This window comes from Corylus avellana, chromosome ca1 (assembly GCF_901000735.1).
Source record: "Corylus avellana chromosome ca1, CavTom2PMs-1.0".
In the NCBI taxonomy this organism is placed as follows: domain Eukaryota; kingdom Viridiplantae; phylum Streptophyta; class Magnoliopsida; order Fagales; family Betulaceae; genus Corylus; species Corylus avellana.
Genome location: NC_081541.1, coordinates 6,448,203 through 6,475,447, shown reverse-complemented (window position 1 = coordinate 6,475,447; position 27,245 = coordinate 6,448,203). Strand labels below are relative to the sequence as shown.

The window sequence follows — 27,245 nt, the reverse complement described above, 5'->3', positions numbered from 1 at the left end:
TTGTTTCTTATACCATGTAAAATTTATAAAAATACAAACATGACTTTAATTGGGAAAATGAAAAAAAAAAAAACATTTTTTCTTTTCTTTTTTCTTTTATTATTATTATTATTATTATTATATAAACGTAATATTTTGATATTTTTATTTATTCCATTATGATTTAATAAAAAATCATAACATCGATGATTTAAAGTGGATGATATATTAGATATCCATATTGCAAAATTTCAAACTTTGAGAACACATTGCAAAAGGCTTGGCAATTTTAGGGGTTAAAGTTGAAGTTTGTTTTTTTTTTTTTTGTTTTGTTTTGGGAAAATTACAATTTACACCCCAAAGTTGACACCAATTTTCAATTCAAACACCAAAGTTTCAATATTTTTCAATTAGACCAATATTATCCTAAAATTCCCATATTGCCCCTGATTTTTATTTTATTTTTTAATTTTTTATGAAAAAAAAAAAACAAAAATGGTTAGATGGCCAAAGGGTTGGCTACGGCCACCCTAATTTTTTTTTATAAAAAATAAAAAAAATAAAAATTATAGGCAATATGGAAAGTTTTGGATACAATTGGTCAAATTGCAAAAATTTGAAACTTTGGGGGGTGGATTGCCAAAATTGAAACCTTGATATTCGAATTGAAAAACGCTGTCAACTTTGGGGGGGTAAACTGTAATTTTCCCTTTTATTTTCAAAAGTTTGGTAACAATTTTATACTCATTGCCCCCGGATATACAAACATTTGCGATTATTCCCTCTCAACCGCAATTACTGTAAGTAGTTATCATTTTTAAGTAACCTCGACTTCTTTAAGTGGTTATCATTTTTAAGTAACCGCAAACACTAAGCCGGTTAGTTATATGGTAATTGAAAGCATGTTAGTAACCACTTACCGCTTTTCAAGTAATGAACCTTTTGAGTAATTTTTAGAGTTTTGAGCATCTTTTAGACTTTTTTCCGCATGTTTTGCTTTAAACACTACTCAAATGTTATTATCTTTAAATTATATATATATAAAAACTGATTAACCGTAATTAACCACTTTTGCCGTAATAACCCATCCATGGGCCGATATGTGTTGTGACTTGCTATGACTCATTATGGGACTTGAAGTTTGGGGGATTAAATTAATTCTCAATTTTGCTTTTATAATTGAATTTGAACCACACAAAGTTTAGAGTGTTGTTTACTTTCAGCTCTTTATTTTTTGCTTTTATCTAAAATTTTAACAAAACTCATAAACAACTTTTCCTCTCAACGTTAAATTTAACCATACCCAACCATGCTCTCCAACCTACTCCACCATTTAGTGCCTTGGATGTCATTACCGTTGCTACATGATTCACGGTAGAGATAACTTGGTTAATACTATGCGCTGGTGATGGGACTCTCAGGCTCTGAGTCCCATTTAGTTAAAGTAAAAAAAAATAAAAATTACTTAATCATTTAACGGAAAATTTTTTAAATTAAATTTAGAGAAAATTTATAGTCTGACGGCACCTGTCCAAGTCCAACACATTGATGATCTGAAAGACCACAAAAATTAGCCTCCGAAGAAAAACAAAAAAAAACATAACATCAGACAAGAAGCATCGCACCAGATCCTGAGTGTTTAGACTAGTTAACTAAGTTATAAGATATTTGTTGTCAATAGTCAGCCACGTGAAATATTGAGACGTTAAGCACAATAGGGTTCTTGTTGATGAGCTCCAAGACACACACATCTCCTCTTTGTAAATTATTGTCTATGCAAAACTGAGTCCATCCCTTCCCTATATTCTTTGCTGAATTCGGGTGATCATGGTCATAGCACCGGGCATCCCATTGTTTTCCATCAGAGTTTTGAAGTTTGACAAACGCATGCCCACTAAGATACTTGACAGCAAATTTCGCAGGCACATACTGAACAACAAACAAGGATTGAAATATGTATATTCAAACAAATATTTGAAAACCACAATCAAATCTTGTAGAAAGGCTCACCAAGTTATATCGATGCATATTACGAGAGATGGCCATGAACGAAGGACATGTAGGCTTCAACATTCTGGCTGCTTGGATTGCTCTCTCCCTTCCGGCTTGGATTGCTCTCTCCCTTCCTTCTGAAGACGACCCGCCAGAAAATCTTTTTCCAACCAACGTTTCTATATTTTCTTCATGTTTTGCGGACAACTCTTGCCTCGATTTTGTTGCATCATCTAAGTCTATTATGTCCACCGGATCTTCCAATTCACAATCTTCTCTCCATGGATACTGAATCTCAGTTGCAGTATTATCAAATACAAGAACATGGAATTTTGAATTTCCTTCATATCTGAAGACTAAAAAGTAGCCATAATGAATAGAATGGTATTCCATAAACTCCTTCCAACCATCATGGAACCAAATCTCCCTGTTGGGTTTCTCCATTCCCACTTTCCAAAAATGACCATTGGGCACAGTGAGCGTAGCAACATCAGACAATTCATCCCCAAATTCCATTACAAACTTTACAGGGATCTTCTGCAACCACCAAAGTAATATTCAAGAAATGAGAAGACAGAAAACAAGCATGCAACTAAGCAAAGAGTGAGAAGGCATTACCAGTTTCTTGTCGTGAATGGTAGAGGGGAGTATGGCCTTGAAGAAGTGGGAGGGTCTCCTACCCGCCATACTACTTGACGGCCGGTGATAATAGCTCCGGTTGGGCACCACTCTAGTCCGGTGAGTCCTTGCCATATATAGTAAGAAAAGTCTGATCACGATGGTTGTTTGATTTGATCCCACGGTGGAAATGCCTCGACGACGTTACTCTGCTCCCCCTCAGGATCTGTTAGAGAGCTCGAAGTGGCTGAATTTAAGTAGGCATTCTTAGCTGAAGTAATTTATTATTCTTACCAGCCATTCTCATGATTCACAGTGAAAGTGGGAAAATACCGATGGTAAATTGAATCTTTTAAGGTGATAAATGGTAATTGCATTGGAACTTATCAAAACAACAGCAATGACATTAATGAGTGTGCTGTAAAAAGTTATGAGAGGAGAATCATCACCGCCAAGAAAGAGTTTTGAACCTTTTTTTTTTTTTTTTTAATTAGTCCACTTAGGTACCTTAAAAGGGTTTAATTTTTGATAAAAGTAAACGAATTTTGTTCATTTGTTCATTAACATTAGAATGTGTACGCAGTTGGAGTTTGTTCATTTTGCATCTTATATATGCACCTGTGTAGTTGTGTACTTTGACAGCAGTCTTTCTGACAGGATAACTATTATGTGCAAAACTCTTCATTATTGTTCAGGGCATTTGGTGATGGACTTTAATTCTTGTATTAATAGCTTTTTAATATGTATTACCTGCAGGTTCTGCGATATGCAAAAGCGCTAACCAGAATCCCTCTAGTTGGTCCACTATTTACTTCTCTATTCAATGTGACTTCAGTGGCAAAGGTTGCTGTAAGAACTGCAATAGATCCATCATTCCCTCCTGGCCGGGAATTCTTGACGTGTACGGTATACTACAATATGGAGAACAAAATTCAGGCTAACCACTGTTAGGTTTCCAGAATCTTTTCCTCAAGTATAAGATCACTGCAACTGAGCTACCCAGGTCTCTTAGTGGAATAGGGTTCTTAAATCTTGATGCTGTTCCTGATTAAGGCCGCTATCTCGTAAATTCTAATTGATACATTTTTTGAGATGTTTATGTCGATGAAGCAATAATATGTGTCAGTTTGGCACATTGGTATTTTTTTTTTTCTTTTCATTATTCATTGTTTCAAATTGATTCTAGATTATTGGTTACTGGTGAATGACATTTTGATAGTATTACTTTTTCTTTTGAGGTCAAGTACTGAAGCAAATTTTTGTTCTCAAATGTTTACTAATCAAAGCCTTGTTTGATGAAACTTGGAGTTGGAACCATTCCTTGTTGAGTAGTTAATACAGATATTCCTGCCCCAGGAATTCATAGAGAAGTAAATGATGCTGACGAGAAGGAAAGAAGCTATCACAGTAAGTATGCCTGATGCCAGACGATGGGGAAGTGAAAATCTATATATAATAGGAAAGAATTTTTACTATTAACTATATGGTAGGAAAATCTATACAATAGAAGAGAGATTATTTCCTAAAATTCATCAACTTTAATAATTCTTATTTTGCTATGTTCCTGCAACCAATATGTTTATATCATTGCATCTTTTCAAATTCAAAAAGGCTGTCTCCAATAAGTTAAAACCACGCCTAATGAAGCGGAGGTCACTAGTTCAAATCCTCTTTCCCTCTTATGCAGACATGTCTAAAAAGATAAATAAATAAAAAAATCAAAAAAGCTATAATTATGTTCTTGAAATAAGAACATCATTGTAGCCATTATCGGTGCATGAGGTGGATGAGATATCTTTACAAGTGTCTGAAGCTGGTCATCAAATTGCCTGAGCTGCTAAGAGAATACCCATTCAGTGATGGGCTTTTGCTTCAACAGAAAAGTGCTCTTGTTCCATATTATATCTTGCATTATTAGACGATCGATCATATATATATATATTCGTTTACTTCGGAAAGAATGCATTTAGATAGGAAAGTTGAAAGTAATTTTGTTTTTTAAATTTATAGAAAATGTTGCTGAGAATGTTCTTACACTCTCAATTTTTTTAACAGATTTTTTTCTTTGGTACGTACGTTAATCATTTTTTAAAACTTATTGAATTATAATTATCAAAACTTCAAACAAAAATAACAAAAATATTTGTTTTTACGCATTACATGCTTCTTTAGATCAGAGTTTTCCTCCAACCTGTCATTAGTTCTTTTAGTTTTTATTTTTCTAAGCAATACACGCATGCTGGCAGAGCAGCCTCCATAAAAGAACCATCAATACTAGCGGTTGAGAGCAGCTTTTACATGCATTAAAGATCAATTTAAAGGCTTTTTTTCTTTAAAATATTATTATTAGCTCTTTAATTGATAAATCAATGCAACTCTTTCAGTGAATTTTTTTTAATCACTTATAAGGGCATACAAAAGTTTTTGAAAACAGAAAACAGGCTAGTTAATTAAATACTTCTATTAATTTTATTTCCTTTTTATTGGAGAGATACTGGAACAAAAATTCTATGGTCACAAATTGGACACATATCTCACTAATAAAAATAATAATAAAATATTATTTTAAATTAAAAAAATTAAGGGAAAAAAAAAAAAAAAAAGAAGGGGTGGCTTATCGGTGGAAATTTACCTTTTTTCAATTCATTAAGTTTTTTAATATTCAGTGAACACGAAATTCAATATCAATACATTACCAACTCAAGGCAAAATTTAATGTCAATATACGATTTGCAAATTTACTTGCGGATTCTCTCATGTCCAAAATAAATTAGAGACTATTTAGTTTATGGTTGAAATTTTTAAAAATAAATCGTAAGGTCACAAATAAGACACGTATCCTACTAATAAAAAATAAAATAAAATATTATTTAAAATTTAAAAAATAAACAAATTAATAAAAAAAACAATGAGTGGCTAGGCACTCCATTTTAGTTAGAGGGTGGCTTGAGCCACACCTAATGGCCAGCCAGGGGTAGACTATGGCCTATGAGGGTGGTTTGGCCACCCCTTTTTGTAAGTTGAGGGTGGCCAAACCACTCCCAAGAGCCTTGAGGGTGGCTCAGCTACTCTCGTTGGACCTGAGAGTGGCTTCAACCACCCCCCTATGGCTAAAATGGGGTGGCCAGCCACCCTATTATTTATTTATTTTAAAAAAAATCTTAAATAATATTTATTTTTTATTTTTTATTTTTATTAAATTGACACGTGTTCCATTTGCGGCTTTAAAATTTTTGAGAAAAAGTCTTAGCCATGAGCTGGACTGGAGAGGATCCAAATCCTTTTAGTTTCTCTACCTAGTTGGCTTAAAAAAAAAAAAAAATAGATAATGAAAAAGTTAATGGGCCTAATGTAAGGTTCGTTTGGGATTGCGGTTTTAATAAAAACAATTTTAAAAATGAAGTTTTTAAAAATTTTGCTGGAAGTGGCCGCGTGCCACCCCATGGCCTAGGGGTGGCCGTGGGCCACCCCAACTACCCATGGGGGTCGCGGCGGCCCATGGGTGGCTGGGGCGAGCCGTCCCTCTAGGGTGGCTTCTCCTCCAACAAAAAAAATTAATTAATTAATTAATTTTTTAATTCAAATTTGATAGATTGTGTTTGTTTTTAGGTTTTGATATTGAGTTATCTTTTAGACCCTTAGATTCATCTAACGATTAAGATTAAGAAAATGAAAAACTCATTTTTCTTAAATATGGGAGGGATCCGAATCTGCCACAACACATTCCGGGAAAGCAGCCTCCATAAAAGAGCCATTGAATCATCGATACCGGAGGTTGAGGGCATCTTTACATGCATTAAAGAGCTATAAGCAACCTAGAAAAAAACTCAAATTTCTACTCAACTCTAATGATATAATATTTTTTCCAAACTTTAGTTGTGGTTAATTGACAACATTCTAATAATTTAGGATAAATAATTTTTTGATCTAAAGTTTAAAACGACATTTAGTCTAATAGATAATAAAATAAGAATAATGTAACATTTTTCCGATCTGAGTGGACAATAGCAACAGCAAATTGATTCTTTTAAGGTGTATATTACAGTAAGTGCCATAATTTGCATTGAAACTTGTCGAAAGAACCAACAATTAATGACATTGATATCGTGCAGGTTTGGCGTCTGGCTCCTTGTCAATCGTCAACTAAAAATGAACAGATCACCGGATGGTCCAAATCCTTCGAATGAAAAAAAAAATAGACAAAAAGAAAAAAAAAAAAAAAAAAAAACAGAGCGGATCAGCATATCCAGAGTTTAAACAAGTTATCTTGTCAGATATTTGGTTAATTGCTTAGTCAATAGTGAGCCATGTGATTTATTATTCGCTGCTATAGTAAGAAAAGTCTTATCACGATCTTTGACTGAACGATCCCACGCTGGAAATGCCTCTATGTTACTCATCGGCTCCCTTCAGAACAGGAAGCATAATTCTCTCCAATTAGTTATAATAAAAGAGTATTTTTATTTTAAATATTATTCTAATATAATTAATTAAATATTATTTAACTCAAATGAAATGAAGAATATGTTAATTTCAAGATTAGACCTTGCTCTAGAGCTCAAAGTGGTTTATTTAAGTGGTGGTACTAGTACATGCAAAACAACTTTCTGACAAATTTTTCCATGGATGCTTTGTATATTTATATACATTAAATTCAATAATAGGATAAACTTGACTTTCCAAAAATTTACAATTTCATCGTCTAAACTTTTAATTTGATGCTATAAATCACTTTTGTCAGTTTTTAAACATTAAAAGTGATAAATTGATCATTATAACCTTGACTTTTTTTTTTTTTATAAAATTTCAAATTAAAAAAAAGGTAAAGTTATTAGAAAAAAAAAAAGAAAAATCACAAGGTGACTCAAGGAACCATTTTTTTCATTTAAAAAAAAAAAAGAAAAATCGAAAGGTAATTTAGTATTTTTAAGAGTTTCGCTAGAGTTTAACGACAAAAATTAACAGAGTGGGAAATTGCATCAAATTTAAAATTTGAGAAGTGAAATTAAAATTTTTTTAAATTTAAAAGGGTCTTTTCAAAATATTATTTTTTGAAATTTCACCATAATAATATCTGTATAAGATAATTTTTCTTGAAAGTGGAAAATAGCGACATTAATTCGATCCTTTTAAGGCGCACTACGAACAGTGAGTGTGGAGAAGAGCGAAGGAAATTGATCATTTTAAGGTATACTCCCAAGCCCAAGGGACAAGTGGAAAATGATGGCTTGTAGTTCAGGTACGGCTTTTGACGACCACTTAAGGGTAGATTCGAGGTGGTTCTGTTACAATTTTATTTTGTAAAAGATCTTTTTAAAAGCTTTTATTTTCCTCTCCAATATTATTATTACCATTTTAATCGATAGAGGAATGAAACTTTTTACATCTATTTATCAATTTTTTATTGATTCATATAATATATTTTAGGTGATTTATTTATTTATTTATTTTTCCAATGGCTGAAATAAAAAATCACTTAAAAGGCTTCTATTTTATTGATATTAGAGCTAAAAGGAAAATACAAAAGGTATTGAAAACTGAAAACATGCTATGTTTTTTAGTGGAATAAGGAAAATGTTTTCAAGAGATAATCTTTCCTACTCTTAGATTGAAAGAAAAGAGATTGGACAATCATAAAATCGAAAAAGATGTGAGCTTAATAGATCCAAAACGAATTAAAATAATACAGGAATGCATACAAAAAGTAAGAAATAGGTTAAACAAATGATTTGGTCTTCTCGGGGAGCCGCATAGGCTAGTTAAATACTTCTAATTTCTTTTCCCTTTTATAGGAGAGATACTAGATAGATATATCGGTGACAATTTTCCTTTTCTTTTTTTTTTTTTGTTTTTTTTTTTTCATTCTTTAATTTTTATTTTTATTTTTTATATTTAGAGAACACGGAATTCAATATCAATAACTAATTTGCATTTACTTTTAGTTTCTCTACTTAGTATTTTTTTTTGGCAAACGCTAAAGACCAAGTTTTTTTGCCCAACAAAAGTTTAACTTTTGCCTTTTTTTTTTAAAAAAAAAAAAAAAATCTAAAGCAACCCTATCTATTTTTGGCATTTATTTTATTTAGTATTTTTTTAAAAAAAAATGAAAAATAGTATTTTTCTTCCTAATAATGACATTTTCTTTAAAAAAATGAAATTATTATGAAAAAAAATATCATTTTAAATTTTTTAAAAAATACCAAATAGAAGAAAGACAAAAATTTTTTTTTTTTTTTTTTTATTCAGTTTCTTTACTTAGTTGAGTTAAAAATAGATAACTGAAAAAGTTCTTGACACACTGCCCATCAAACCTTGAGTGGCAATCTTATGTTGCATACAAAAGGCCCACATGACCACGTGCAACTGAATTTTAATATTTCTCGCTAATTTTGATGTAACATCATCATTTTGCCCACATAAAATTAGTGATTTATAGAAAGACATTCAGTGGTTACATTGAATCTTAATAATCATGACAAAAATGATTTATCTGATAGAGGGTTCGAGTAGCATGCCCAGGAAACATGCATATAGGAATAAGAATAGTAAACTCAATGTATAGCTAGAAAATATACGATTTGATGGTAAAAAAATAATATAAAAATACAGCAAATCCTGATTCTGTGGATTTATGTTAAATAATAAAAAAAACAAATTAAGCGTAGTAGAAACTAATTAGATTTGTAGTATGAAAAAAGTTTTAGCATATTAATTAAACATATTAAGCTTACACACAAGTTTTAGCATCAGGAGTTAATCTTGTGTACAAGCCATATCAGTACCGGGAAAAGTCCTGCATATATAAAAACAAAAACACAAAAACCATACATCCTTAAAGCTTCTGCACGCCAAACACCACTGACTATGAGTTTAGACAAGTTATGTGTGAAAGTTAGTTAACTTCATAGTCAGCCAGGTGAAATATTGAGACCTTAAGCACAACGGGCTTCCTCTTGATCAGCTCAAACACACACACATCTCCTTCTGCTAAGTCATTGTCTCCGCAAAACTGACACCACCCTATAGTTTTTGTTGACTTTGACTTCCCACCATGGACACAGCACCAGGCACGCCATTGTTTTCCATCACAAGTTTGAAGTTTGACAAATTGATGCCCACTAAGATACTTGCCAGCAAATTCATAAGGCACATACTGCACAAGAAACAAGGAGTGAAACAATTGTGTATATATATATATATATATATATATATATATTCAAAGTGATATTTGAAAAACATGATCACATCATGTACAAAAAAGCTCACCAAATACCCTCGTCTACTTATATGATATGGGCGCACGAAGGCCATGAACGAGGGACTTGTAGGCTTCAACAGTCTGGCTGCTTCGATTGCTCTGTCTCTTCCTCTGGACATCATGAGTCTTCCTTTTGAAGATGTACCAGAAAATATTTCCCTAACATATGTTCCCCCATCTACTTCATGTTTTGGGAACAGCTTATCTGAGTTAGACATTTCATTTTCCTTCAACTTGTCCACCTCATCTTCCAATTCACAATCTTCTCTCCATGGATAATGAATCTCAGTTGCAGTATTATCAAACACAAGAACATGGAATTTTGAATTCCTTTCATATCTGAACACTAAAAAGTAGCCATAATGAATTGAATGGGATTCCATAAAATCCTGCCAACCATCATCAAACCAAATCTCCTTGTTGCCTTTCTCCAATCCCACTTGCCAAAAGTGACCATTAGGAACAGTGAGTGTGACAACATCAGACAGTTCATCCCCAAATTCCATTACAAACTTTACAGGGATCCTCTGCAACCACCAAGGTGAGTTATATTGTCACGTGTGACGCAGATAAAAATATCTTTTGTAAAATAATTGCAGCACAAACCAACAACTTCAATTAAACTTTTTAAAGATTGATTTGGGTTTTGGTTTCTCACCCCCTGTAGCCTAAACATATCAATTGGTAAGGTAATTCGATTAAAATGAAACAGGGCAATGCATACTTTAAACTTTAAAGGTGTAGAAACCTCGTCAACAGAGGAAATTCAGTACCAAATGACGTTGAAGAGCTATCAAAATTTGCAACAAGAAATTGTTGGCCAGAATTTATTAATTAATTAATCTTTAAACCCCAATCACTATTTTTAAATTAAATTATTCGAATTTTGTTATATCAATATAATTATCCGCAATTATATCTAGCTCCATCCCATGTTGAACAAACAAAAATGGGCCGTAAATTGAAACTAGGAATGAATTAAACCTCTTTCTTGTTATTTCCAACTTCCAAGTGCCAAAACAAACAAGAACCAAGAAACCCATCATGGTATGATACTACCATGAACACAATGCTGTCAATGCAGAATGCAACAGCACCAAAATATTACAGAAACAAAAAGACAAAGAAACAAGCATCGTAGGTATAGTGAGAAGGCATTACCAGTTTCTTGTCATCAGTGGTAGAGGGGAGTATGATCTTGAAGAAGTGCGAGGGTCTCCTACCCGCCGTACAACTTGACGGCCGGTGGCCATTCCTCCGGTTGGGCACCACTCTAGTCCGGCGAGTCCTTGATTTCTTCGGTGCCATAGTTAAAAGAGTATTGTCACGAAGGTTGATTGATCCAACGGTGGAAATACCTCGAAGCTACTCTGTTCCCCTTAGAATCAGCTCCGATTCTCAGCGTAGTGGCTGATATGTAGACACTGATGTAGCACGGCACCAAAGACAAAAATCACTTTCTGATATAGTTGTCCTTCTTGACTGGAAAAATTGAGTGACGTGAAAGAGAGGTTTCTTCAGAAAAAAAGCGTTGAAGACTTGAAGTTGAGTTGGCTGACGTCTTCTTGTAGTGGATCATCCGGCTTACGTTCCTAGTTTAAAAAATGTAACCAAAGACCAAAAAGTCTTTTTAACTCAAACTTGTCGGGTTTTTTTTTAAAAAAAATTAACTTAACCACTTCAAATTATAATCTTCAATCATAATCTATTCTCTAAACTATCACGATAATTTACTCTAAAATTACCAAAACAATGACAATATACTCTCCTTATACTAATAAAATGATAAAATTACTTCTATAGAACTTTCAATAAGACATAAATACCCTTAAAATTTTGAAAAAAATAAATAATTTTTTATATTTTTTTGTATTTATTTTAGTAAAGGTATTTCATCGTTTTGTTAAAATTGAGAGTATATTATCATTATTTTTGTAGTTTGAGGATAAAGTATCATTGGAATGGTAGTTTAAGGGAGTTAAAAGGATTTTACCTTGTTTTTTTTTTTTATCAAATCAAAAAGTTGTTTTAAAATTTTTAATTTAGTCTTGATACAAACAGGATAATAATAATAGTGGCTCTGTTTGTCATTGCCAATTTGCTATTCTTCAATTTTTTTTTAAAAAAATTTTTAACATTTTTTTTATATCACATCAATATTATTATTTTATTATTATTTAAATATAAAATCACTAAAAAATAAAATTATTTCACTTTTATATTAAATATTTTTACTTTTTTTCTCGCATCAGTCAATTTTTGTTACGCTTCCAAGCAATTAAACAATTTCAGGCCAATGCCAAACGGAGCCACTTATGTTTAGCCCGTATACATTCGATTTGATGGAAGAAAAATAATATGAAAATACAAAAAATCTTAATTCCGTGGATCTATGTTTAATAACAACCAAGACATATTAGGTGTAGTAGAAATTAATTAAACGTTACAAAAAAGTTTAAGGGTTAAATACTTAATACTCTTGGGATTTGAAAACTTTATTTTTACCCCTTTAGGGTTTCATTTTTATCACAGAATTCCCTTGGGGTTTTGATAAAGGACTAAGTTAGTTCATTCGTTAATTGACCGTTATGACTGACACGTGGATTAATCAGATGTTGACACGTGGCACCTATTTAATTTATTATTTAAAAAAAAAAGAATAGGAAAAAAAATTGGGGGTGGCTTTTTTCATTTTTTTTTTTTTTTTTAAATACATTAAAAAAAAAATTAAATAGGTGTCACGTGTCAACATTTGATTAATCTACGTGTTAGTCTTAACGATCAACTAACTGATGGACTAACTGAAGATTCTGTGATAAAAATAAAATTCCAATAAAGTAAAAATAAAGTTTTCAAATTCCAATAAGTATTAAGTATTTAACCCATAGTTTAATATTAGCATGGACAAGCTTACAGAAAAGTTTTAAAGCATGAGTAGAAGCTATAGCACTGGACAAAACCCTAAATATGAAACAAAAACAAAAGCCAGATCCTTAAAGCTTCTGCAATCAGTGGCTGTGATCCCACGGTGGAAATGCCTCGGACCTGATGCTGTGCTCCCCCCAATGGCTGATTTAACACAACATTCACGTCGGGAAGCTTCCCCTAACGTCAAACTGTCACGTCAGTTTTAAAAACTTCTTCTATACTGCTGCTGCACGTAACTTTGGCAGGGTTTGACAGAACCTTTGGTTGTGTTAGACCAGATTCAAAAATTTACAAAATTTGTCTCAAAATTAACTTTAATATTTTTATTTTTTATATCATATTAATTATTTTTTTTTATTATTTAAATAAAAAAATTAGAAAAAAAATAATTTTTTATTTTATTTTTTATATATAAAATATTTTTATTTTTTTCCTTCATATTAATTAAATCTGATATAATACCGTTGCACTTTCCTTTTTTTTTTTTTTTTATCATTTCATTGCGGAACACAGCCAAAGTTAACTGACGTCAAACACAGGAGCTCCTTGCCATGCCAGTGACGCCACCCTGAAAAATTTGGCATAATGGGGATTTTTTTTACCTGCTAGAAAAAGAAAAAAAAAAAAAAAAAAAAATCTCTTTCGTTTTCTTTTCCCTTTCCTTTGTGAGGAAAAAGGTGAGCAAGGAAAAAAGTCAAGAGCAGGAAGAATGGGTTAAATTCATTTTATTTTTGAAGTTTTAAAAATTTTTCTATTTCAATCATAATATTTAAAAATTGGTAATGTACTTTTTAATGTTTTAAAAAAATTTAATTCATATCTTCGTTAAATTAGATGAAAATTTATGAAATTACATAATTACCCTCAATACTTTTTTTTTTTTTAAAAAAAAAAATTTCTGTCCAATTAGACATAAATTAATAACAAAAAATCTGAATTAAAATTTTTTAAAAACATTAAGTAGTGCATTATCAATTTTTAAATATTAGAGTTAAAATTTAAAAACTCTTAAAACTTTACTAAGTAAAATGAATTTAACCTAAAAAGAATCCACTGTGATCCCTTCCCCATTCCCCTATTGGCTATTGTTTGCTCAGAATTAAAAAATAAATAATAATAATAATAATAATAATAAACTCATTTGTGTTCAAAGAAGTATTTTTTTTAGGAGAATTAAGGACAGAACAGATATTCAAGGGGTTAGCTCAAGTTCAAAAATCTTTTGGAGGTTGGTCCAAGATTTTGGTACTTTGTCCTGATATGACTGTTTCCTGTCCAATTAAAGGTCGGTAGTTCGATTTCAAAAATAAAAAGGTCGGTAGTTGGATTTCAAAACCTTGGGTGTGTTTGAGACTTGCGGTATGTTTGTCAGAAAAAATGAAGTAGGCCATAAATTAGTAGATTTGATTAATGTTGGAAAAAAAAGTAAAAATATTTTATATGAAAATGTAAAAAAAATTGTTTTGTGGTTATTTTTTTATTTGAATAATAATAAAAATGTAATTGATATGATGTAAAAAGTAAAAATTTTGAAATTGATTTTGAGAGAAATACTTGAATTTTTTTTTTAATTGGACCTAATATTTGCTGTATTTATATACGTTTGTTTTTTTTTTATTTTTTATTTTTTATTTCTAAGCAAATAAAAAAAGGGCTATAGAGGAGGATCTTTACCACTTCTAAAAGGAAGAAGAAGTGGGAGATTTTAACAACGAAAAATGGATGGGTTGTCCAACAACAAACCTAAAACAAATTAAAACAGTGCAACAATAATTACAAAGGGAAATGTGTCAAACAAGTGACCCGGTATTTATATACGTTCTAATTACATGGATTTCAATTGTATATCAAAAGCTTATTCTAACTAATTAAGTAATAAAATTAAAGATATATCACACGAAATAACCTCATATTGTATAACATATCTATGACTCGTTTAAAAACATAATGATAATTTTTTTTTTATTATTTTATTACCATTTCAATATTATTTTATGAGATCGTGTAGAATTTAAATTAAAGATCGAATAATGTCAAAACTGGTATAAAAACCCTAGCTAGCCTTGTGTCTTACATGCATGGCTAGGGCTTGGATCAAAATCCTAGCCATGTCTTGTAAGTCCAGTCTCGTTACGATTTAATTCCTAATCCATGTGTTTATAAATAAAACAACCCAAAATAAATAATAAAATCCCTTACACTATGGTCAAATTCCACCAACTTAAAACAGAAACTTAAAAAAAAAAAGAAATAGTTTCAATAAGTTTGTGATACATAGGAACGTACGTGCTGATGCGGTTATTGACAACATTTGAGGGGCTAAAATTGAAATTGTTTCTTTTGCAGATCAATCCAACTCGCAATCATCACATAATCACCTATATATATAATCATAGATGCTACCATTTTTCTAACTATCTAGAATTATTTGTTTTTAAATTTTATTTTCACTCTCTTCCACCACTCAACCTGGTTTCCATTTCTCTCTCTCTCTCTCCCTCCTACCACGCAAGTGTCTGCTCTCTGTCTCTCCTTGTCATGGCTTCCATGCATATCTCCTTCGACCCCTCAACACCTGACCTTCCCAATCTCCAAATTTCCATTTAGAAGACCATTTTATCCCTCCCCTCCCCACTGCCTCTCCCTTTGCCGTTGGCACCACCACTTCCTCTGACCACTCTGTGCGCCGGTGATGGGACTCTGAGCCCCATTTAGTTAAAGTAAAAAAAAAAATGATATTTACTTATTTAATGGCAATTTTTTAAAATTAAATTTAGAGAAAATTTAATGAGCGGCTACTGATGGCACATGTCTAACAACACATTAATGATCTGAAAGACTTCAAAAATTACCCTCCGAAGAAAGAAAATATATATATATATATATATATATATATAAATACAGCAAATCCTGATTCTGTGGATCTATGTTAAATAATAACAGAGACATATTAAGTGTAGTAGAAACTAATTAGATTAGTACGTAGTATGGATAAGCTTACACAAAAGCTTTAGCATCATGAATCTTGTGTACAAGCCATATCACTACTGGAAAAAGTCCATGCATATATAAAAACAAAAACAAAAACCATACATCCTAAAAGCTTCTGCATGCCAAACACCACTCACCACTGACTCTGAGTTTAGACAAGTTATGTGTGAAAGTTAGTTAACTTCATAGTCAGCCAGGTGAAATATTGAGACCTTAAGCACAACAGGATTCCTCTTGATCAGCTCAAACACACACACGTCTCCTTCTTCTAAGTCTTTGTCTCTGCAAAACTGACACCACCGTATAGTTTTACTTGATTTTGATTTCCCATCATGGCTACCATAGCACCGGGCACGCCATTGTTTTCCATCACAAGTTTGAAGTCTGACAAACTGATGCCCACTAAGATACTTGCCAGCAAATTCAAGAGGCACATACTGCACAAGAAACAAGGATCGAAACAATTGTATATATATATATATTCAAACTGATATTAGAAAAACATGATCACATCATGTACAAAAGCTCACCAAATTATAACCTCGTTTACTTATATGATATGGGCGCACGAAGGCCATGAACGAAGGACTTGTAGGCTTCAACAGTCTGGCTGCTTCGATTGCTCTGTCGTTTCCTCTGGACATCATGAGTCTTCCTTTTGAAGATGTGCCAGAAAATATTTCCCTAACATATGTTCCCCCATCTACTTCATGTTTTGGGAACAGCTTATCTGAGTTAGACATTTCATTTTCCTTCAACTTGTCCACCTCATCTTCCAATTCACAATCTTCTCTCCGTGGGTAATGAATCTCAGTTGCAGTATTATCAAACACAAGAACATGGAATTTTGAATTCCTTTCATATCTGAACACTAAAAAGTAGCCATAATGAATTGAATGGGATTCCATAAAATCCTGCCAACCATCATCAAACCAAATCTCCTTGTTGGCTTTCTCCAATCCCACTTGCCAAAAATGACCATTAGGAACAGTAAGTGTGGCAACATCAGACAGTTCATACCCAAATTCCATTACAAACTTTACAGGAATCCTCTGCAACCACCAAGGTGAGTTATATTGTCACATGTGTGATGCAGATAAAAATCTCTGTTGTAAAATAATTGCAGCATAAACCAACAACTTCAATTAAACTTTTTAAAGATTGATTTGGGTTTTGGTTTCTCATCCCCTGTAGCCTAAACATATCAATTGGCAAGGTAATTACCTTCTATTAAAATGAAACAGGGCAATGCATACTTTAAACTTTAAAGGTGCAGAAACCTTGTCAACAGAGGAAATTCAGTACCAAATGACGTTGAAGAGCTATCAACATTTTCAACAAGAAATTGTTTGCCAGAATTTATTAATTAATTAATCTTTAAACCCCAATCACTATTTTTAAATTAAATTATTCGAACTTTGTTATATCAATATAATTATCCGCAATTATATCTAGCTCCATCCCATGTTGAACAAACAAAAATGGGCCGGAAATTGAAACTGGAAATGAATTAAACCTCTTTCTTGTTATTTCCAAGTGCCAAAACAAACAAGAACCAAGAAACCCATCATGAGATATGATAGTACCAGCAGTAATATTCAAGAAATTAATGGAAAGAGAAAGAAACAAGCAGGCAAACTGAGCAAGGTAGTGAGAAGGCATTAATTACCAGTTTCTTGTCGTCGATAGTAGAGGGGAGTATGATCTTGAAGAAGTGCGAGGGTCTCCTACCCGCCATACAACTTAACGGCCGGTGGTCATTCCTCCGGCGAGTTCTTTTTGATTTATTCGGTGCCATAGTTAAACAAACTCTAATCACGGTGGAAATGCCTCGGAGCTACAAGTCTCGGTGGCTGGTTCCTTTTGCAGCACAACTTTCATCACGTCACTTTTAAAAACTTCTTCCACACTTAACGCTGCACGTGACTTTGGCAGGGTTTTACACAAACAAGGTTGAATGACGTCAAGGAGAGGACCTCCTTGCCCTGCCACCCTGAAAAAGCGGCAAAATGGGGATTTGATTTGGTAGTCACTGGTCCTGGAGGGAGTACGTTTCTTCCTTTTTTTCCCGCTAGAAAACACAAAAAAAAAAGAAAAGAAAAAAAAGCTCTTTCATTTTTCTTTTTCCTTCCTTTGTGAGGAAAAAGGTGAGCAAGGAAAAGAGTCGAGAGCGGAAAGAATCCGCTATGATCCCTTCCCCGTTCCCCTGTTGGCTAGTGTTTGGCATTAGGACTAATGCTAGGTCTTTTGACTCTTTTCACATATTTTGAGAGTGTGGAACACCAGGAATATTTGGAGGAACAATAAGACTTTGGGTGACTACAAACTCACATGAATACTTATCATTATTTTTCCGTATTACACAACTATTTTTTGTGTACCAAACATGCATCTTTAGAACTCTTATGAAATACATTTTTTTATCTACTATGAACTCTATTTTGTGAAAACATGTGTTGCTTCAATAAGATAATGAATATGGTGAGATTTGTAAGAGCATGCATGTAAAAGACGGATAAAACTAATTGTATCATATGACATGGCACACCGGTACCTATTGGATAACGGCCATGGGCTCATTATACATATTAACTCTATGATCAAAAGTTTGTGTGTTGTACGGGCCTTAGATCTAATGGTTGTTTCATGACCGGCGCAGCCATGTTTGATTAGCGAGTTACTACAGGACGTACATCATTAGTAGCGTGAACTACCCGAGGTCGGACTTGATTTGGCTGCTAATGTTATGAATGGTAGTGTACAATAGCCGGGACACCGGCTTGTATTACATGTCCCTCGGGATAGCATCAACCCTGTTAAGAAGTAATAATATCTTGGGTAAACCATACAGTTTAAACTATTACTTGATTCTCATAGTTACAACATATATTATATCTATATTGCATCCACGAATAACTATCACATTACAATGATGCATATGATTTATTAACAACTGAGTTCGCCATTCAAATGGCATGTACATTACGTGCATTTTTACTTACTAAGTCGTCGGATTTACTATTGTATTCATTTTTCCTCCATTATGAATATATGTGTTGTTATAGCTAGTTTAGCAGTAGATGAATTCGGGGAGCCAATTAATGGTGGTGAAGGACTTGATTCAAGTCATTTTTGAGGATCTGGACCCAATGTGGCTTAAATTTATGTGGGATGCTGAGGGAACTACCTGTTGGAAATTGGTCGAGATTGTGTTTATGTTATCTTTGGTTAAGCTTAGGCGTCGATGCTATTTCAGAACAATCACTAGTAATCTGTATTATTATTTTGATGACCGCTCTCTTACTGATACATTTTGTGATCTATCTACGTTATGATGCTTTAAGTTTCACTCTTGTTATTATGATTATGGTTTAAATTATTGTTATCTATGTCCCTTAGTTGAAGTCTTATGTTTTAGTCTCTATTTGGAGACGGTCAAATTCCTAAATCTTGTTCCGAGAGAGACAAGGCTGGTAGTTGAACCATGGAGTCAATTACTAATTAATTGATTTCCTTGGAGCATTACAGAAAAAGGTAAATATGCTCATAATATACGTGTGCTCAATCAGTTAAGACATCGCACATTTTCATAGAAGGCAGTCGTAAGTACTTACTTATCTTATACGCTCGCTTAAATCCTCCGACATTCAAAATCACTGCTATAACAAAACATGGTTCATCGTTATACGCAATACTAGAAAACTTGCTAGAGACACATAAGGTCCTAATCAAGAACAACTAGCTAAAAGATCACAAAACCCTAATTCTACTCATTCTGGGCATTGGTTGAACGTTTTGTCAATGAAAAGAACGTTTGAGGCCGGTACATAAAACGTCCGGTTAGAGGCCGAAATGCATGTTAGGCTCCTATCCTCAAATTAATACGTAACAAACCTCATCTTAGGCTCTAAATAAGTGCATGCAAGTATAAATCATGATATTATGAAAACTAGGGAAAACAAAAAGTGTTTTTTGTGTTATTTTTAACGTTTGAAAATCATTTTCTTTTTAAGGAAAATGATACACAAGCTCAGAAACAACAAGAATGTATTTTTACGTGATATAAAGGTTGTAAGTTTTTTTTTTTTTTTTTAGGACTTCATATTTAAAAGTGTTGTGTTTTGAAAAATGCTTTCGTTTTTTTTTTTTTCCCGATTATTAATCATTTTGAGAAAAGTGTAATTTTTGTTTTGAAAACCGTTATCAACCGATGCTTCTTTTTTTTTTTTCTTTTTTTTTTTTTTTTAAATTTAAAGATTATTTTTCTTTACAAAAGTCCCTTTTTTTTTTTCAAATGCTAGGATAAGTTCTTACATTTTTGTTTTCCCAAACGCCAAGATTTAACCTGTAACATTTCAATTTCATCCTGATAATAACTTATCGTCAAATTAACCTATCATTTTTTTTTTAAGTATGTTTATATTTCTAGAAGAAAACAAATTATCATGGATGCATGGTTGTCACTTTCTTAGGTTTTCTTTACAAACTTGTGTCATAGCTGATCAAATTGATATGGAGCTTCAATTTCACTAAATTGTGCCACAACTTTCAAGCTCGGTCATAAACTGCATAATATTTGCAGCAATTATACTTTTTTTCATGAATTTTGATAGTCCATCATAAGCTTATTCTAAATAATTAACAATTTGAAGATATTATTTGGAGAATTTCGAGATGAAATCACTGTTATGATGTGTGAAAAGCTAAGGCTAGATATAATTGAAATAGCAACATGTAAAATCCTGAATTCGCACAATATTTGAACAAATGAACCTCTATATGCACTTGAGAGTAATTCTATTGGTCACAAAGGTTGCTCCTGGAGTTTCTTTTTCTTGAAGCAGATCTTTTCAGATTTACACCATTGCACAACACAGAAAGGCTCCAAGAGTAGAGCTCCTGAGATAGTGAATACCAAAGACAAACTTGGGAATTTAAGGTGTCATGTAAAGCAGGCAGATTAATTTGGGGAGAAGGGCAAAGGATCCATAATCTGAATGCAACAGAAAGAAGTATCATTGAAGACCATAAACAAGCAAGGCTCCAATTCCACCAATACCAGCCACCAGTCCAATGATGACCCCAATTGGCGGCAACCCTCCACCAACAGCTTTTCCGGTGGTCACATCATACAGTGCAAACCTCTTCTTTGGTGCTCTACATTGAGGGCATACATATGAATCCGGCTGCAAAAGAAGGAAAAAAAAAAAAAAAAAAGTCCAAATTTCTCAATAAGTCATCACAAGCAATGTATATTGAAGAACTCTTTGCAAGAAGGAGAAAAGAACAACAAAAAAAGCAATCCAGTGATGTTAAAAAGTGCTCAAGCTGAGAGTGATTCCTTCCGTATATTCCATGTTTGGTTGATATTAAAATATTCTCTATTTACGGGTTAATCGTAATCAAATCAAGGGAATTTGATTATCATACTTGTATTTATTCACTATCTTATAAATAGGGACATTTGTATTGTATACAAACAAGTTAATAAGCACAATATAACCCTTAGGGGTCATTCAGAGTAGTGAATGTAGGTGTCTAACAACGAACTACCTATAATTCTTTGTTTCTCTTTCCTCTCTCTTGATTCCGCTATTATTCTTGTATTTTAGTTTTCCTACAAACTTCAACATGGTATCAAAGCTTCATCATATTTTAATAATGAAGAATAATACAATTCAGGAACTAAGCTTACCTGGTCATCAAAAGGTTTCTGTAAAAAGTATATGAATCCGCAGTCAAGACATATGTGAGTAGCTCTAGCCTGCAAGAAGGTGCTCATTTAAGAACTGGGTGTCATAAAGCCGTCAAGATATAATCTTGAATCCATAAGATTAAAAAACAAAATAAATAAATGGACATTGAAGCTTATTATGCCAAAATGTTGCTTGCCTTCTGAGCATCGGTTAATTTCCTTCCAAAGCGAGGAGGAGCTGGACGCTTTGGTAGTCGCTTAACATCTACCTCAGCACCTCTGTATCACAGATGGATAAATGGTCTATAATTAAAAAGAAAAAAAAAAGAAAAAAAAAAGAAGAAGACAAATTCAACAACATCAGATCACTTGTGGATTTTATTTGTATTATAGTTCAATTATAATTTTTATATTTTTTTTTCTACAATATCAATTCTTCCAAATTGCACAAAGGGGAATGTAAAGGGCCATTATGCAGAGCATGCTGCAAGTTTCTTTAATTCGACCCAATGAAAGATGATGATCCAAAACAGAGTAGAAAAATTAAACAAACTCCCATGCACGATGTGATAGAACACAAGTATTATATAATGGATGTGTATGTTAGTCTTTTCACTTTCCAATCACATCTTCATCTTTGGAGGCATTTCAAAGTAAAATTTATTGTTTCTTGGCATGTTGACAATCTTTGAAGATTATTGCTCCTTGAAGAATAAATAGAATACTGTCCAAGAAATTTATGATAGGAAATTCTTGCAATATTCTCAAAAGATCCGTTAGTCTGTGTCACAGATATAAGGCTTAATAGCAGTTTGACTGGTAAATGAAAGAGTTATTTACATTAGATCTGCTGCAATTCTGGACAAAGAGTTAAGTCCCCACTTGAGATGGAAAAGGATCATCTCCATTTCAAAATCCCTCCATTTTCTCCATTTAGTGCATTTTGAAGGGTAGTGTTGTCCAAAAGTTTTAATGATGGCAAACTTCAAAAATTGATCATGTTGGAGTCACAGAATTTACTGTCACACCGACACTCCATCAGATTTGTTTGTGATTGGAATTCTAAATTTCTAAGTGCTTGATTGCCCTACATACATGGAGCTTTATTCCTTCCATTCAAGTTAACCTAAATATTTAAAGGGTAAAAAACATTAGAACACTATTCCTTACTTTAATGCAATAGAAGGTTTAAGATTCTATATTCCCATTAGTCCGATAAGATCAAAATGCACAAAGAGAACAAAAAAAGTAGTGATGCTAGTCAATTTTGTACAGCAATTGACTTAAGGGTCCCCTGCATTCTGTATCAATTAAACTGCTAAGCCTAATTGTCTATGCCTCAATCATTGTTCATGCTTCAAAAATAATCCCTTTCATCTATCCTCCATATACTTTTCACCAACATTGCACAAATAACATAAATTGAAGAAGAGGATATAAAAAAAATAAAATTGAGGAAAGAGAACCTGCTAACAACGAAGTAGACAGAGTCTGGCTTTGCTTGGATGGCAGTTTTTGTAAATCCCAGCTTATCAGCCGGCCATAGCTCATCTCCAAAGAAACTGCTAGTGTAAAGAACCTGGTCACCTGCCTTTAGTCCTGCTCTTGCTGCATTTCCACCCCCATCTACAGCCTAAATCAAATGAGTTGCCATGAACAACCTCAAATTCAACAAAAATTAAAGTATACAAAAAACAACATTATTTTACCTTTTTTGTGCACAACAAATTGTACAATTTGAAGAATGAAAAGATAGAAAGCATGGAACTCACAGTTATGGTAACAACACCTCCAGGCTTTTGGCCCAAAGTGAGGCCCAGTGGCTTGTCAACCTCAGCCTCAATTGTCTTTGAAGCCCCAGCAGTCCTTGCTGTGATCTGAAGTCCTCTTCTTGCATCGGTGAAACTGCTTCTATTCTCAGCAATGAAGGAATCCGAGACACCCCTTTTGGCTTCTTGAAGTGAGATGCCTTGGAAGGTGGTTTTCTGGAGGGAGAAAGAGTGTAAACGATTTTCTGTTAATGGGTTTATTGACAAGTGAGATTAGAGGAAAGTTGATTTTGTTCGTAGAAATAATACCTGGCATTTCGATGCTATGAATGGCTTTGCGGCTGTTATTGAAGAAGTTGTGATGGCATGGTTCCTGGTGAAGGTGGCAGTGCAGGAGGAGGAAGAACCTGCTGCAACCACAGCCGATGACATACTTGGTACCAGTAAGAGTGAGAGAGAATGGCAAAGAGAGGATACAAGTGCACGAATAGATAAATCTTTGATGGGGTTCAGAGAAAAAACAGATAACCTTTGATGGGCAGTGGGAGATGGACAGAGCAAGACAGCCACACGCAATCTTCACCGCCCAGCCACAAATTTTGGGAGACTCGTAAGCGTACTAGGATCCATGATTCTCCGCATCCTCTCTCTTAACCCTTTTAAAAATTATTTAATTACAACTAAATTGGGTTATCAAATAATATTGGGAAATTATATATAAACTCCTTCGGTCAACGTGCTTTTTAAAAAAATTTCCTACGTGTTTTTTTTTTAAATTAACTTCTTGACTCAATCAAAACTACAATAAACTCCTTATCATCAAAAAATTTTAACAGTCGTTAGTGCTACTCAAAACTCCCTGTTTTACCTCATTAAAATATTAATTTTTTATTAATTTAATTTAAAAAATTAAATCTTAATAAAAAAAAATAAAATTGAAGGGTGGCACCGCTGCCACCTCCCCAACTCCTATGGGGTGGCCGTAAGCCATCCCAAAAGTGGTGTGCCCACCCTTGGGGTGGCTTACGGCCACCCCTAAGCCACCCCCAGGTGGTTTGGGGTGGCTCACACGGGCCACCATCGGGTGGCTACAAGCCACCCACCCCAGTCCTGGGGGGGTGGGTGGTTTGGTGGCCCCCACCATTTTTTTTTTTTAAGATTTAACTTTTTAAATTAAATTAACAAAAAATTAATATTTTAATGAGGTAAAACGGGGAGTATTGAGTAGCACTAATGATTGTTAAAAAATTTTGACGGTAGGGAGTTTATTGTAGTTTCGATTGAGTCAGAGAGTTAATCTCCGAAAAAAAACACCTATGAAGTTTTAAAAAAAAAAAACGCATTAACCTTAAGAGTTATATATAATTTTCCAATAATATATGTTATTTTTTTTAACAAAACATGTAAAAATCACATATTCTAGCTATATATGTTAGTTTAATTAATTGAATCAAAACTAAAAATTGTCCTTCATAAGGTTGACATGTAATATTGTAAAATAATTGTAAGACACATCGTAAAATAAAAAAGGAACAAAAGTTTAACTTATAGCGTTATTCTTTCGGGTCACACTGACCTAAAACCGAGGCGAGAATAAACTTTTGGCCTCGGTTTTCTTGATCCTTTCTCTTCTTCTCTTCCATGCGCTTATTTTTATTTATTTTTTTTTTTTTGTTTGTACACTTTTACATATAAATTAAGGAGGTAGTAAATTAATGACTATGAGATAATGGAAATAAATGGGGATAAACTTTTGATGCAAAGCTTAGATAAAATAAAAGAAAAGAAGTATTGCAACTTCAATTCTATAAAATCAACGCAATAAGAAGATGGGCATTAGAGTCATTGTGCGCTACCATGCAATCCCCAAAAGGCAATATTACTGATTAAGTTGTAATTGAATAAGTTGCGGCCTTACGAGCAATTACTTTTGCTAAAAATTGGGGTGGACCAGAAGGAAATACGTTACATGTGGTGCAAGCTTTACGAAAGAAAGGACAAAATTGGTGTCGCTATGGCCAATTAATTAACGATGCTTGAACTGTGCTACAATCTCTTTTACAATGGAGAATCTCTCATGTTCGACGAGAGGCAAACAAAGCAGTTCATAAGCTAGCAAAGAACGCACTCCAAGTTATGGATGAAATAATTCATATAGAGAAAGCCCTTCAATGTGTTTTTGATATTGTAGTGTCCGAACATATTATTAAAAATATTCACCAATGATGAATTGAATGATTGACTGGATTCAAAAAAAGAAATCAACAATCTACGCGTATAGAAAACAAAACAAACGGAGAATTTCAATAATTCTCAAACATTCGTTCTCAAAGTTGTTTGATTACATTCAACCCTCTTTTTTATAATAGAAAATATAAAACATCAATTAATTATATTCATTTTCATAATTGATTATTTGACGGAAAAAATAAATTTAAAAAATCATATATATATAATACATCCGTATACGTAAGGCTCATAAACGAAGAACAAAAAAGGTGGCTTAATTTTATTGATCTACGTACTAAATGTCACGTGAAACTTACAAAAACTTTAGTTTTTGGTGCAATCGGTCTGCTTGAACGAGAGCATCATTTTTTCCATATCATACCCGATCAAGTAATTTGATTGAGCAAAGTTTCCAATGATTCCAAAACCACTCTCAGCAGGCCCAAAATTCTGCACCGCAAGGCAGAAAAACCCCTGTTTGGGCGGCGGAATGAAGAAATTGCTCGGCGGTAGCTTCACGTCGGCGCCCTCAAAATGGAGGGTCAATATTGGTCCGTCGAGATTCTTTGCACTTTTATAGCAAAGCTGCGTCCCCAACTCTGGGTCATCCACAACCGGAGCCAACGGAATTTGCTTCTTCACCTCTGCCTCCAAGCGGTTGTGAAGATCTTCCGGCATAAGCATCGGCGGAGCTCCGGAATCCAGAAACACGTTTCCCTCGGAAACTGCATCCGAAGGATCGTACGACAAATATTTATCTCCTACGCTAATTCCTTTTAGCGTCACAAAATATGAAGTCGTGTCTCCTCTTTGTATCAAAGGTGTTGAAACGACACCGTCGCCCAAAACTTCGCTGCCGCTGCCGAAACTTATCTTGCTCGGAATGTTGGGGTCGGTGCCGAACGGCGAAAGGCAATGGGAGAACTTCCTGCTGCCCAAGGCGGCGCCCATTTGAGAAGTAAACGACATAACCCCTCCTCCTAAGCCTATGATTCCCATCTCATGGTCGTTGAAAGTGCCGGTGTTGTTGTGACCACACCCAAAAACAACGTTGGCGGAAACTTTTTCCCCTGTCGTGGAAGTCAAGGCGACAGTTTCTTTGGCCAGAAAACCTCGGGTTGTGGAGCTGTCTCCATACCCATAAACATATTCGCAAAGATTTTTAGGACTACATTTGGTGTTTAATTCATGGCACTGGTCGGATTGGCAAGAAATGTCGCTATATGTTGAGGACTTTTGAGGATTAAACATGGGATAAATTTGCTTGTAGCAGCCTTCGCAAGGTAAACATTGTGTCCAAAAAAGGTCGCTGCCGGTATCGGCAATGTTGTAGATGTCTACCGGCGGTGTTCCGATGGAGAGCTTCATGATATGCTGGCCTTTGTATGCTTTTACTATTGTTTGGGGGGTGTTAGAATTGACTCCCTCCAATCGACGCGGAAAAAATGTGTCCAAGCGCTCTGTATTGGCATTGCCGAAGGGAGATTTTAGAGAGTCTCGTCGGATTAACTCAACGGTAAACCCACCGCTGCCGGAACCTGTAGCCAATAGCCCTACAAGATAATTGCAGAGAATAGACGCGATGATGAAGCATGAATGAAAAATGATTGCATTACTACCTGCCATGATGTGTAAAACAGTTTTTGCATAAATCTACTATATATATATATATATATATATAAGGTGGTAGGTTTGCTTGCCTATACGAAATGTGAATCAATTTCCATATTTAGTATGATTTAGTTTCTATGTACGAAATATTCAAGTTGTTTATTATTAGGAGTAG

General features: G+C 33.7%; 5 protein-coding genes across 5 annotated transcripts; all 5 read right to left on the bottom strand.

The window, feature by feature from the left end:
• Positions 1-1,653: 1,653 nt before the first annotated feature.
• Positions 1,654-4,501, bottom strand: LOC132171326 (B3 domain-containing transcription factor VRN1-like). The gene is made up of 5 exons (XM_059582650.1): positions 4,439-4,501; positions 3,340-3,500; positions 2,590-2,740; positions 1,990-2,508; positions 1,654-1,908 (listed from the first exon to the last, which is right to left on the bottom strand). Exons 1-5 carry the CDS (start codon positions 4,499-4,501, stop codon positions 1,654-1,656), a joined length of 1,149 nt encoding a protein of 382 aa, XP_059438633.1.
• Positions 4,502-9,292: 4,791 nt separating this feature from the next.
• Positions 9,293-11,253, bottom strand: LOC132185458 (B3 domain-containing transcription factor VRN1-like). The gene is made up of 3 exons (XM_059599230.1): positions 11,009-11,253; positions 9,856-10,374; positions 9,293-9,742 (listed from the first exon to the last, which is right to left on the bottom strand). Exons 1-3 carry the CDS (start codon positions 11,153-11,155, stop codon positions 9,482-9,484), a joined length of 927 nt encoding a protein of 308 aa, XP_059455213.1. The 5' UTR covers positions 11,156-11,253; the 3' UTR covers positions 9,293-9,481.
• Positions 11,254-15,706: 4,453 nt separating this feature from the next.
• Positions 15,707-17,580, bottom strand: LOC132167986 (B3 domain-containing transcription factor VRN1-like). The gene is made up of 3 exons (XM_059579046.1): positions 17,436-17,580; positions 16,297-16,818; positions 15,707-16,203 (listed from the first exon to the last, which is right to left on the bottom strand). The coding sequence occupies exons 1-3, from the start codon at positions 17,562-17,564 to the stop codon at positions 15,940-15,942; spliced, it is 915 nt and encodes a 304-aa protein (XP_059435029.1). The 5' UTR covers positions 17,565-17,580; the 3' UTR covers positions 15,707-15,939.
• Positions 17,581-20,524: 2,944 nt separating this feature from the next.
• On the bottom strand, positions 20,525-23,814 carry LOC132187842 (uncharacterized). Its single transcript, XM_059602279.1, has 6 exons — positions 23,540-23,814; positions 23,234-23,446; positions 22,928-23,094; positions 21,659-21,740; positions 21,462-21,530; positions 20,525-20,952 (listed from the first exon to the last, which is right to left on the bottom strand). Exons 1-6 carry the CDS (start codon positions 23,660-23,662, stop codon positions 20,782-20,784), a joined length of 825 nt encoding a protein of 274 aa, XP_059458262.1. The 5' UTR covers positions 23,663-23,814; the 3' UTR covers positions 20,525-20,781.
• Positions 23,815-25,724: 1,910 nt separating this feature from the next.
• Positions 25,725-27,085, bottom strand: LOC132171235 (aspartic proteinase CDR1-like). Its single transcript, XM_059582541.1, has one exon. It carries the CDS (start codon positions 27,083-27,085, stop codon positions 25,784-25,786), a length of 1,302 nt encoding a protein of 433 aa, XP_059438524.1. The 3' UTR covers positions 25,725-25,783.
• Between the last annotated feature and the right edge of the window lie 160 nt (positions 27,086-27,245).